This window comes from Prunus dulcis, chromosome 2 (genome assembly GCF_902201215.1).
Source record: "Prunus dulcis chromosome 2, ALMONDv2, whole genome shotgun sequence".
NCBI classification, from domain to species: Eukaryota; Viridiplantae; Streptophyta; class Magnoliopsida; order Rosales; family Rosaceae; genus Prunus; species Prunus dulcis.
Window position 1 is genome coordinate 3,678,905 of NC_047651.1, and position 14,084 is coordinate 3,692,988.

At 35.8% G+C, this 14,084-nt stretch overlaps 2 protein-coding genes across 2 annotated transcripts; one reads left to right on the plus strand and one right to left on the minus strand.

Annotated features, from left to right (window-relative positions):
• Positions 1–479: 479 nt before the first annotated feature.
• On the minus strand, positions 480–3,187 carry LOC117619647 (NADPH:quinone oxidoreductase-like). Its single transcript, XM_034349646.1, has 3 exons — positions 3,067–3,187; positions 2,801–2,992; positions 480–1,108 (listed from the first exon to the last, which is right to left on the minus strand). The coding sequence occupies exons 1-3, from the start codon at positions 3,164–3,166 to the stop codon at positions 804–806; spliced, it is 597 nt and encodes a 198-aa protein (XP_034205537.1). The 5' UTR covers positions 3,167–3,187; the 3' UTR covers positions 480–803.
• Positions 3,188–5,924: 2,737 nt separating this feature from the next.
• On the plus strand, positions 5,925–9,143 carry LOC117617498 (cation/H(+) antiporter 15-like). Its single transcript, XM_034346884.1, has 3 exons — positions 5,925–6,173; positions 6,809–7,828; positions 7,908–9,143. The coding sequence occupies exons 1-3, from the start codon at positions 5,925–5,927 to the stop codon at positions 9,141–9,143; spliced, it is 2,505 nt and encodes an 834-aa protein (XP_034202775.1).
• The last annotated feature ends 4,941 nt before the right edge of the window (positions 9,144–14,084 follow it).

Genomic DNA, 14,084 nt, shown 5'->3' on the forward strand with positions numbered 1-14,084 from the left:
TACAAAGCACTGATGTGATGTGCCAAATATGAGTAAATCTTTTTCAGTGATCAAAATGCAACACATATTGAATTGATTTTGAAAGAATCACGCACAACCCAAAGAACTAAAATTCGTGATTCATAGACTAGAAGCACATATGCTTAAACTTACAATAAAGATTTGTCGTGCAACGGTAAAAATGACAAATCTGTATCTAAAGCCAAAGCTAAATGGAAATGAAACAACCTAAAGATAAGACAAACCACAAAAAAACTCCTAAGAATTACTCGACTTAAACAAAATAAAAAGCAGGACAACCACTCCACATTCTTCCGAGCAATCCGAAGAGAGACATACCAGCTAAACCCATAGTGCCGCACCTACTAGGCCTAAACCCGATGCATTAGTTATGTACGAAAACATAATTTTACAATTGCATTTCATTAGCAAAACAATTTGATAACATTGGAAGTGTATGCCAATCCTGGATAGCGCATACTTTGCTGCGATGGATACATTTTATTAGCACACGTTATGCCAGAGAAACATAAACACAAATCAAAGGTCTAAATTCCAATTCCAGAGGCAGAAAGAAATAAATCATAGCATAAACTATAAAGCGTCAAACTCCTGCAGTGCAAACACGGTAGAGCCTGAATCACATGCAACTTCAGCACCATGAAATTAAAGGGCAGCCGGTGCGAGGTCTAAGGATAGGCAGATGCACACACAGCCCAGTGAAGAGACTGTTTCTTGTTTCAAACCTGCAACCTCCATTGAGACTTAGAAGTCAGGCAGTTGGAAACATGAAACAGCTCCTCTCATTGCTTTCGGCAAAGTTTCAAGCTCAATGCCTGCAAGGAGAGAATAACTTCTTTTAGCCTCTCCTTAGCCTGTTCATCAATCAAGTTGCCATCACTGTCAAACTTTGCAGGAGGCTGGAATGCATTCAAGAAAAACTCGGGCTTGTTAATGAAATGAAGGTCAAGAAAAACTCCAACTTGGCGAAGATGATATTGCGATCGTCCACCGCCAAAGCCTCCTCCGGCACTTACAATTGCAGCAGCCTTATCAGCCCAAACATTTGGTGGTCTTGACGCCCAGTCAACTGCATTCTTTAGAGGTGCTGGTATATATTGTGGAGGTTAAAAAACATTCAGGCAGTTGATGCAGAAACTTGCCAATAAACCAAATTAAGATAGTGATCAAACTCCACATACAGTGAATTTGAATTTCAAATTCAAATTATGGAACTAGATTAGTGCAATGGAAATTAGCAATGTTTTTCTATTGGAGTGGGTCCATTCATCATAATTAAATTCTGGCCAAAGTTCATGCATTAGCAATTAGCCTGCTTAACTAATTCTTTTATTAAAAACAAATTCAATCAGTATGTATGTAAGGTAATGAAATGCGTCACAAAAGTCCCAAAAGCACTTCTATTCAGTGGATCACAAAAGCATTTATGTTTTTTAGTGGATCACAAAAGAATCTCTGTTTTTTTTTTAATGACTTTTTTTTTCTTTTTTTCTTTTAGATAACATGCTAACAAGTATATTGTATTTATTAACATATTTTAATAAAGCAGCATGACTTATCAAGTAGTGGTGGTATGCGTTTATTAATATTGATATTATTACTACAACTGTATATAAAAGCAGAGAATAGTCAAACATTCAAAAAACGATAAAATGGGCTTAGTTAATAAAAAAATACTAGTCCATTGGCATATGCGTACCTTTAATATTTTATTTTTAGAAATAAGAAAAGATAACATGGGTAGTCATGTTTCATAAAAGTAGGACATATTATTTGATTTTTTTTTTATTTTAATTTTTTCATATGAAAAAAATGTAAATTTACTATATTATCCTCATTTAATTAATAATTTCAACTCTTAATGTTTCATCATTCTTTGCCTTTTGCTTTATATATATAGATTAAGAAATGAAATATTCATTAAATAAGGATAATATAGTAAATTAACAATTTACATATTAAAAATATTAAAAATAAAAAACAAAATAATAACATGAGTCCTAATTTCATGAGACGTACCTAGACCCATTTTCTCTTTCTTAAAATAAAAAAATTTAAAAAAAAACCGATTAGAATTAAAGAACTACTATTTTAAAAAAAACAATTGACACATTAAGGAACTAATTATTATCATGTCAATGCTATATATAAGAAAATGAGTTTGGCCCATTAAAGATTTTATGTTAACAATTGGTTAAAGACTTCATATCTCAACTAGCATTTGCATCTATGATATATAAAGGTCAAAAAGTAATTTTTGGTTCCTTTAGTTTGCCAGTTTTATCATAGTTTCGTTTTGTCAATCTTATGCATGTAATTTTTTATTAAGATCAATTTAAAGATACGTTACGTACTCTTGTCAAATTTCCAATTCCGTAATATGGAGGGGTATTTTTGTCCATTTGAGCCAAATTCCTCCCACTTGACTTCACCAAAATTTGAATTCACTTAACATATCTAATGAATGCTTGAGATAAAAACTCTTTAACTATTCCTCCCATTAATCATATCATGTATTATCAACACACACAAGTAGTCGCCATCAAAACAAAATAAAAAAACACACGAGTAGTGTGTGGGTGTGTCATCTACTGAAAAGTAAACGAATGTGGCAATATCCATCATTTTTACATCATTGATTAAATAATTATCTAATTTCCATTAAAATGCAATAAATAGAAAGAAATGCTTATGTGACTTTGATCATCAAATTCAAAATCATTATTTAAAAAGAAAAAGAAAATAAGAGAAAAATAATTAAAAAATAAAAAAATTATACCGGACATGGAGTAATTGTACTCAGGAGAAGCAAAGAGGATGCAATCAGCTTCCAGAATCTTCTGACGAAACGCTTCGATGGCAGGTGGAAAACTCCCCTCGCCTTCCAGATCCGTGTTCAGCAGTGGCAACGGTGAGATGTCTACGTACTCTATCTGCAGGCCGTTGATCGACGTATTGCTTATCTCAATCGCTACAAAACCCAAAACGACGCCGTTCAATTGGAAGAACAAAAAAAATAAAAAAAATTGCAGTAAAGTAACTGACCAGAACGAATTAGACCACGGTTATAGGAAGATTTACGAAGAGACCCAGAAAGAGCTGCAACTCTTATGAGCGACGATGCGGTAACGGAAGCAGCCTCCATTTTCTTTTCTGGTTTATCTCTATTCTTTTTCTTCTTCTTCTTCTTCACAAGTCTCTGAGTGGAAGGAACACAAATATATAAATAAAAGAGAGAAAAGAGCCAAAGCTAAAGACTTATTTTATTGTTTTTTGACGCATCGTTCAGGGAAGAATCCAGCTATTGGGCTGCCATGCCGATTCTTCTTTTTTTAATTGTCTCTCTCTAACCCATGCATTTGTTTTTTTAAAATTTGCAATACCTGTGTTCTCTTTCTATCTTCTTTTCCTCATTTCTCTCTTTTTCTTCCTATTTCTTTTTTTTTTTTCGCTTTTCTCTTCTTCTTTTATCCTTCATTTCTCTCCTCTCTTCTTTTTTTTTTCTTTTTTTTTTGGTCCGGTCTATCTTTTTTCTCTCACTATTGAAATTTCTTGCATTCGTAAAGTAAATTAACCCAAGCAGTTTTCAAATCCTAGATTCATCCCTGTAGATGTCTTAATGACATTTAAGTTGTTTTAATTTTTCGCAAGCATGATTAATGAATGAATACTTAAAAAATAGAAGATTCATATCATTGAAAGACACAATAGGCCAGCCTATTTTCATTAAAATACTCCAATGCAGTCCCACCCACTAAACGTAGCTTTAAAATTCAATTCCACTAAAATTTATTATCTATTTTACCTAAATTTTTTGAATGTTGTTCTGGTAGAGTTTGGATTGTAATATTTGAAGTATCAAAGTCAGAACATATATTGGGATAATATATGTTACAATTGCAACCCCGTCTCAATTACGTTGCATTACTTTAATTAATCAAAGTTTTTACATTATTAAAACACAAACTCCTTATTATAAACACACACACATATATATATATATATATATATATATATATATATCAAACCAATGGACAATTCAATTCCCGAGTCTTGATTTAGGGTCAACAATTCTTGATAAATTTGGGATACCATCACGATAGCATTCCCGTTACATGTAAATTCTTCTCCAATATTAGATATTTAGTTGTAAGTCAAATTTCACGAAGTAATTTAAAATATGATTGGATTTCATGAAATTGTAAAGATGAAAGTAATTTTTACATGAAGTTGTAAAAATTTGGTGGGAATTTGTTGTTGGTGTTGGGCATCGAAAAGGATTATGAAATTTTTTTTGCAAAGGTAAAAAAGAAGTCGCCAGACTAGAGGGCTTTTGATGCCATAAAAGATTTCAAAACACAAGCAAATATGTTTGGCCAAAATTCACATTGAAGGTGTGTGTTTTCTCATGTATATTTGTAGGACCTTATATATACAAATAGTTCCTAGACATATCAACTGTTATCATGGTAATTCAAATACATCAAGCCACTCATAGTAAACAGTTTCTGATTGAGGTTCTGTTTAAGATTGCTGTTTTTTTTGTCAAAAACTTACTTTATTTTAAAGTTAAGCAATTTAAGGTATTTGGTAAAAATAAAATATATCGATTATTTTAAAAGCTGTGGTCTTTTGACAACAGCTTTTAAAAGCAGGCTCTGGGTAACTTTTTAAAACTGTTTTCAAAAAAAGCAGAGATGAGCTTTTAATGAATTTTTTAAATTCCCAAAACACCACCATTAATTTTTAATAATGACACCATCTCTACCACCACCTTCATCACCTCCGCCACAACCACCACCATCACCATCACTGCCATCGCCACATCCTCCTCCTCCACCACCAACACTAACACCACCACCACACCGCCACCGCCACCACCACCCCCTCCCAATCTTCACCACCTCCACAAAGGCCATTTCGCCACCACCACTATCACAACCACCATCTCCACCTTCATCACCACCACCACCTCTTTCACTATCACCTTCACCTCCATCTCTTTTACCACCACCTGCACCACCACCACCACTACCACCACATGATTAGTGCATAACACTTTCAATATTATGTCTATTTTAATTATTATTCACAATTACAATATTTTTATATTAATATTTAACCAAAAAGTTTTGACACTGCTTTTTGTACTAACAACACTTTAAAAATATTGTCTACCAAACATGGAGCTGCTTTACTTTACAAATAACAGCAATTCCAAATTCGCCCTCAGTGAAAAGAATTCAAAGTCAAATCACATATCCATCAGGACATTGAAATTCAAGAAATTCAAGCCGTTAACTTATTCAACCGAGAGAGAGAGAGAGAGAGAGAGAGAGAGAGAGAGAGAAGGGGTAAGCTTGTTTTAAATCCAGTTAGGCGTATCTTGTAACTACACTTTTTTCTTAAATTTTTCGTGGTTGGTAATCATGGTTGCCGACTACGGGGTGTAACCACTTTTTATTTTTATTTTTTTTATTTTTAATATTTAAAATTTTTAAAAAAATTGATTTAAATATAAAAACTATATATGGTTTGATTAAGAGGTTATGCAATGCTGGTTTCATTAAAACGAACACCTGCCTTGGTCGTATAACTAACTGAAAAACTGTACAGGGTAACGACAAGTTTGCTACTGTCGTTCTTTCTTACATGCCAAAAATAACCTAATACAGATACGTACAGAAATGGGATGCCTCCGTTCCTAACTGTTGCAACAAATTATGTGTGCCTGGCGTATATATATGTATATATGAATTACATGCATAAAAATTTCATTGTCTCTCTCTCTTGCTCTCGCTCTCGCTCTTAGTCTCTTTGTATAAGGCATCCGGATGCGAATGTAATTCGGAAATCAGGAAGAGGAAGAGGAGAACGACCGCGCTGCTATACATATAAATATAATGGGTAGTGTAACTGGTACAAGGTCATACGCAGGGGAATCTTATACAGTATTTGCCGACTCAAAAGATGAACTAAGGGCATGTTATAACAAGACAATATCCCCAACTGGGCTATGGCGTGTGGAGAATCCGTTGATGCAAGCTCTCCCAGTCACCGTTATAAAACTCGTCATGGCCATGGTCAGCACTCGTCTTGCTATGCTCCTACTCAAACCCTTCTACCAACCGCGTATTGTTGCCGACATTCTTGTGAGTTCTGCATGCATCCATATCCTTAGTAATTAACAATGGCTTTTCTTTTGATAAAAAATAGAGATGTTTGGTAGAAGGCCCGTGTACTTCTGAAAGAGATGGTACAGTAAAAAATTATGTTCGTAATAGTAATAGGTGCGTTATTTTTTCAACGTGAAATTGTATGTAGACTATTATATTTATAAAACAATAATATAATAGATAATTAATCACGTATACTTCTTAAATATGAATTTATTGTTAAATTTTAAAAAAAAGTTTTCAAATTAATTCCTACATCCATTTGGAGATCTTTCCAAATTCAAGTGTGTCATTATTTACACTCCAATTAAAAATTGTCTCTATATTGGTTCCTACATTATAATATACAAAATGCAATAAGGCTTAGTTGGGAGTATTTTAGGAATCGAGAAAGTACAAAAAATTCGATTTTGTGCTTGATTAGGTAACTTGACGAGAGTTGGATCCTAGTTATCGGGTTTTATTTAGAAGAAAACAGGATTTTATTCAAACAAAAATAAAGAGATCGGTGGTAGTTGGGGAAAAATGACTTTCAAGAAGTTAAGCTAAATTTACTATAAAAAGAATATTTGTTGTTAACTTACGGATTAATCGTTAGAATTAATTTTCAGGGTGGCTTTTTAATGAGTCGGAATATGAGGGGTGATTTGTACCCACAACTATTTCCCATAAGTAACACGGTGGTTGCCGAGACCTTAGCAAACTTGGCACTCGTTTACCACATGTTCCTGGTGGGTTTAGAGCTTGACTTCAAACCAATACTACGTGCTCGTAGGAAGGCTGTCAGCATTGCCCTTACTGGCATGGTCTTTTCCTTCCTTACTGGTTGGGTCTTGTATCGTTATATACTCCTCAAAGACTTCGCTAAACAAACAAAAAACATGGGCACTAAGGACGGCTCATTCTTTTGGGGAATTACTCTTGCCACAACCAACTTCCTGGACCTTGCCAAAATCCTTGCTGATCTCAAACTTCTCTATTCTGATGTTGGAGGACTCGCCTTGTCTGCCTCCGTTATCTCCGATTTGTGTTCATGGATTCTTCTTTTGCTTGGAATGGCAATAGTGAAAAGTAGACCATTGCTTACTGTGGGGTCCACCTTGGCTTTTGTAGGACTCTGTGTTTTTGTAGTCCGACCAGCTCTCGTGTGGATCATTAATCGCCGGAGGGGAGCACAGGAGAATGGCAACGATAATGAGCTTGCATGTTATGTTATGGCCGGAGTGGTGCTTTGCGGGTTAATCACCGATGCGTGCGGGTCCCACTCCATCGTAGGGCCTTTTGTATTGGGAATCATTATGCCTAAGGGAGAGTTCTCAAGCATGCTTATAGAGAATATGGGAAATTTCGTGCGTGAGATTCTGATGCCCTTCTTCTACTTGATCAATTCCAGAAGACTTAGTTTCTCTGATATTCTGAATACGAAAGATCCAGAGGAGGCAAAAACAGGGACTAACATATATCGTGTAGTGTTAATAAACCTGGTTGCCTACGCAGCAAAAATCGTGAGCACTTTCGTTGCCTGCGTATTGAACAGAATGTCACCTCGAGATAGTCTGACTGTTGGAGTACTCATGAACACCAAAGGCTTATTGGCACTCATCATACTTAACTCTGCTCGAGACTTAAAGGTACGTACTTTGCATGCATATTCATATGATATTTTGCAAGGTTTATATGGTTTATAATGAACGCATGACAATTGTGTAGATCTTGAACAAACAATCATTCACACTAATGACGGTGGTGATTTGGATTATGACATTTTTCGTGGGGCCGTTTCTTGCCCTTTTTTACAAGTCAAGTGCTAGGTCTTTGGTGCAATACAAACAGAGGAACGTACGAAGCGTTGGACCTAATACCGAGCTTCGAATCCTTGCATGCACCCACACCTCACGAAAAATGTCCGGCATTATCGACCTCATTGATAGTTCTAACCCAACCGAAAAATCCCCTATTCATGTCATTGTCACACAACTCGTGGAGCTAACTGGCCATGCTTCAGCCATGTTGGTTGTGCACAACACTTGCAAACCGAGTAGCACAAACACAACAACCAATGATGCACACTCAACGGACTACGACTCCTCAAATGGCTTTCAACTCTATGCCCAACAAAGAGAAGGAATCGTCACGGTGCAAACAATCACCGCCGTGTCCCCTTATGCCACGATGCATGAGGACATATGCAACCTGGCTGAGGAGAATCGTGTTTCCCTAATAATCATCCCCTTCCACAAACAATCTGCCATATCGGATGGAGGAGCAGCGACACAAGATTCAAACTACTTGCATTTAAAATGCCTCAACAACAACTTGATTGCACATGCGCGCTGCTCTGTGGCTGTTTTTGTGGATCATGGTCTCGGTACGTCCAACTCCGGCCACCACTTTGCCATTCTCTTCATCGGAGGGGAAGATGACCGTGAGGCTTTAGCATATGCAGGGAGGATGGTCGGGCATCCTAGGGTTATGATAACAGTTATACGATTTAACTTTAACTCAAATAAAGGGGCACCGAAAGTTTACTCTAATGACAATGATGATGTGGATGATGGTGATAGCGACAGTGATGGTGATGGTGATGGTGATGATGAAATTTTGGTGGCAATGACAAGTACTGGGAAGCAAAAAAAACTTGATGACTTGTTCATAGATGCGTTTAGGTTGAGGTCAATGAGCGATGACTCCCTAGAATTTTTAGAGAAGTCAGTAACAAGTTGGGAACAAACTCTCACACTAATAAGTGCAATGGAAGGTGACTATGATATGTTCATAGTTGGAAGAAGCCATGGGAGCAACTCAAACGACACCTCCACAATGTTACTAGAATGTAGCGACGCTAATGAGATGGGAGTTCTTGGAGAGGCATTGGTATCTTCGACCTTTTCGGGTAGCACATCCATTCTTGTAGTGCAACAGGGTGAGGATTTAGATATTGTTTGAGGGTTTGAGGAAATGGGATCCACTCACATTTGGAATTTTTTCGCCGACATAGACTTGTGCCGATGATCTTTTATTGAGAGAGGTTTTTTTTTTTTTTTGAAAAACAAATTTAAAATATAAAATTAGTTTCTTTACTTTTGTTTTTTGGCCTACTTCTTTAATTTAATATATGTAATTAAGTAATATCTTGGCCTTTTTGAATTACTTTAATTAGTAATTATATTTTAATTATTATTTAATATATAAAAAATTAAAGAAAAAATCCACAAAATAATTAATTTCTATTTATTAAGTCTTTTGTGAATTCGTTTGGGTGTCTCAATTAAATTTCTCCATAGCCCAAGAGCCTTATCAATTACTATGAGGCCATTACTCAAGTATCTATTATCCCTTTTTGATTTTTTACTTTTCCAGAGTTATTTCCCATATAAATATTTTAGCACTTTCACATTTAATAATGTATTATCCGCTGCCTCGCCACCACTAATAACGATAGAGGAACTCAGAGAATTTAAAGAGAAAGCAAAATGGAAATAGAAGAAAGAAAGAAAACCACCAAAGAAAGAAAACCACCATGGCTAGTCGATAAGATCTTGAAATCGCGGGGTCTTCTTAGGGTTCTAGATTTATTCCGACTAGATCCATGTCATGCGATCTCAATATGGTAGGAACCATTGTTCGATAATGGCATAGGCTGTATGATGTCAAAGTGGGTACTTTTTAGAAATTTGGGGGTTTGGAAATTTGGGTTGTTGATTTGTAAATGAACATCATAGCTGGACCCGATGCAGTCTGGAAATTTGTGGGGTGGAGTTCAAGTTGAAGTTGAATTGGATTGGATGGAGAAAATAAATAAAAGTTATCTAGGGAAGAAGAGCCGTAGAAGCGTACCTACAGTAGAATCGGAGCCATGAATAGTTCAACAGGGAGGGGAGAGGAGAGAAAGGAGACGCCAAAATCAAAGGAAAGTACAAGAAGACACTCACGAGTGTCAATAAGTGAAGTGGATTTTGAAAATAGAAGCAGATTTCAAAAGCTATTTGTAAACCTCATTTCTAGAGGCCATGAACACTCTCAGACAAACCAAAGAGAAAATTATGTTTTCCAAAATGTGCAAATTAAATAGATGAGGTATTAAAACTTTGATATGCAAAGCGATGGACATATTTTCTAAAAAAGAAGTAGCTTTCAAAATGAAATCTTGAAAACCCATTTCTATGTCATGAACACTCTCAAACAAGCCAAAGAGAAAACAAAGTTTTCCAAAATGGTGCAAATGAAAGAGATGATAGATTAAAACTTTGATATGCAAAGCTATGGTCAGATTTTCTCAAAAAGTAGCTTTCAAAATGAAATATGTCATGAACACTCTCAGACAAACCAAAGAGAAAAACCAAGTTTTGTAAAATGGTGGAAATGAAAGAGATGAGAGAAGAAAACTTCATATTACTAACAAAACTTTGAGAAATGTAATTTCAATGAAAGCCCAAAAGGAATTCAAGAACCCATGAACTCTTCTCTCCAAAAGTAAAACCTAATTTATGCACAATCTCTCACTAGAACTCTCTCTCTCTCTCTCTCTCTCTCTCTCTCTCTCTCTCTCTCTCTCTCTCTCTCTTTAAAAGCCCATATGAAAAATGTAAAATGAGAGAGTTAGTGAGTCTATACCAGCCCCGACCTTTTAGGCAGGTCAAAAGGACACTTGAGAGCCAATGATTGGACTTATAATAAGCAAAATCACATGTCGTGGTTAAAAATCTAGTGCTGGAAATATTGGCATATATGACTGGTCATCTAGACAAATTATTATCATGGAGATGCTGATTTTCCTAATGATGCCCATTATAAATGAATGCACAAATTATCTTGTCCCGAACGAAACTTCAAAGCAAGCATACTCAAACCTTGAAGAAAGAACATGTTTTTGCAACATCAGGAAGCTCAAATACCGCAACGGCATTGGCTGGACAAACCTTACCGAATGGTAGATACTTCAACCCTACAATCCCCATTTGGGTCTTACATGTGGACGGCTTGACCAATCAACAAGGATGTGGTGCTGGTCTCGTCCTAATCGTGCCCGATGAGGTCAAGATTGAATATGCCCTCCATTTTAACTTTAGAACTTCCAATAATGAGGCCATCCTAGCTGTCCTTGGGCTAGCAGAGGATATGGGTGCTAGGCAGATCAACATACAAAGTGATTCCCAACTCGTTGTCAACTAGGTGACAATTGACTTTGTCACAAAAGACGCATCCATGACGGCCTACGTATCGGCAACACATTAGCAACTTCGAAGATTCTTTGCCTATGAGATTTGCCAAATACCAAGGGCTGAGAATAGTCGTGCCGATGCCTTGGCAAGACTAGCTTTTGCCATAGACGATAAAATTAGGCAGTAGGTTCCCATAGAAATCTTGACACAACCAAGCACATCCGATTCCGCAGTATGTGTCGTAAGGTATGTTGATACTTGGATGTTCCCCATCTACTCTTACTTGGCGAACAACATCCTACAAAATGACAAAGCCCAGGCACGAAAGATATGATACTGATCGGCAAGGTATACAGTCATCAATGACGTCCTCTACAATTGTGGCTACACTATCCCTTATCTCAAGTGTATCACTTCCGAATAGGGGTACTACGTCCTTCAGGAAATCCACAGGGGCATCTGTAGTGATCACTCTAGCTCCTGTTTCCTGCTAACAATGCATCGCGACGCAATCGATCTGGTAAATGCTGGAGATTCGGCAACATAGCCCATGCACCTGCCGAACCTTTGACACACCAATCGTAAGCCCATGGCCTTTTGCCCAATGGGGACTTGATCTCATTGGCCCAATGCCGCAGGGAAGAAGGCAAGTCAAGTACATAGTGGTGGCTGTAGACTACTTCAGAAAGTGGGTAGAAGCCGAGGCACTGGCGACTATCACTGCGTCAAGGATAGAAGATTTCTTATGGACTCACATCTACTGCCGATTAGATATCCCATATACAATCATCACAGATGACAACAAGCAATTTGATTCGGACCTCTTTCGACAATTTTGCAATCGCCTAAAGATCAATCTCTTCTTCGCCTTACCAGCTCAGCCTCAGTCAAATGGGTGAAGCCTCCTTCTAAACGACAAACTTTTCCCCCAAAGCCAATGAACAAGGATTTCACAAAAGACTTAATAAATAGAAATTAGTTATTTTGTGGACTTTTTCTTTAATTTTTATATATTAAATAATAATTAAAATGTAATTACTAATTTAAGTAATTCAAAACGGCTAAGATATTACTTAATTACATATATTAAATTAAATAAGTTGGCCAAAAAACAAAAGTAAAGAAACTAAATTTATATTTTTAAAATTTTAAAAACCTCTCCAAACGAAAGTTCGTCGGCACAAGTCTATGTCGGCGAAATTTCCTAGATTAAATTTTCTCTTTAAAAGTATAGTCGCGCAGCTATACTATATATATATATATATATATATATATATAAAGGACGAGCCCAAAGCCTAGGTGCCACGTGTCAAAACTGTAAAGCCGGCCGGCTATGCTATTTTTAAAATACATTAGCAAAAAAGAGTATAGCTGCACGGCTATACGATTTCTTAAAAAAATTCAAAAGAAATCTAGTATAGCCGGACGGCATATATGTATATATATAGACCCGCCCAATGCCTGTGAGCCACGTGTCAAAAAAGTAAAGCCGTGCTATGATTTTAAATTTTTTTAGAAAAACATAGTATAGCCGGGTGGCTATGTCGGTGTAGGAGATAAACCCTAAACCTCTCCCGACGACATTCAAACTAAAGTGAGATTTGACCAAAGTTTCAGGGAATACTACAGTAAATAAGTCTTTTATTTTTTATTTAATCAAATATTTAAATACTATTTATTCACTAAGTAAATAATAATTAAGACATAACTACTAAATAAAGTAATTAAAAAAGAGAAATCAAGATTATCTTACGTTTAAAATATTCTTTTTATAGAGTATACCCGCACGGCTGTACAGTTAGAATATTCTATTTAGAGAGCACAGCCGTTCGGCAATAATCTTTAAATTGAACAATATAGCCCCTCGGCTATATTCTTAAAATATCCTCTCTTTTTTTAATTTTCTTTTTAATAATGAAATAATATCTTAGCCTTATTTAAATACTTTCATTAGTAATTAAGTTTTAATTATTATTTCTTTAGTGAATAATTAGTATTAAATATTTTAATAAAAATCCTAGAAATTTGGTTTTGGTACCCAAATATTTTGGTATTCCAAAAATGGATTTTATCCTGGAAACTTAAATCCAAGTCACAACATGATTCGATAATATCAACTACTTGTTGGAGTTTGATTGAAATATAGGAACTTGAGTCTCACATTAGAAAAGAAGAGAAAGTATCTACTCATTAGTAGATTTATGGTTAGGGTTCGAGCCTTGACCTGTAGTAGCGAAATTTTATCAGGAATCCAACGACAAACCTCTTGTTAAAATCTACCTCAACTAACTGAGTTAGGTCCGGTTATGTCATACTAACCGTATATTGAGATTGAAACCTTAATCGAGTCATAAGTGGCCTATAGTAGGCTTATGTTTAGGATTCGAGGCAAGACAAAGGTTTTGGAACAAGTTTAGAAGCTCGGATTTAAGCTTCAAGTATAATATATTTAAAACGCTTCGAGTATAGCCGCACGGCTATATGCTTTGAGTATAATATATTTAAAACAGGTATAGCCGGGCTGCTATACTATTTATTCAAAAATATATATATATAAAAAGAGGACCCATCCATTTGCATTTGTTTTTACTTTATATATATTAATTTGCTAGTTTTGATATATATAAAGTTATTCTCTTATCCGGATGTCCGCATGTTATTATCATGCAGATGCTATTGTAAACAGGCAGAAAAACAGGGATGGATAGTATAAAATACATAGTGT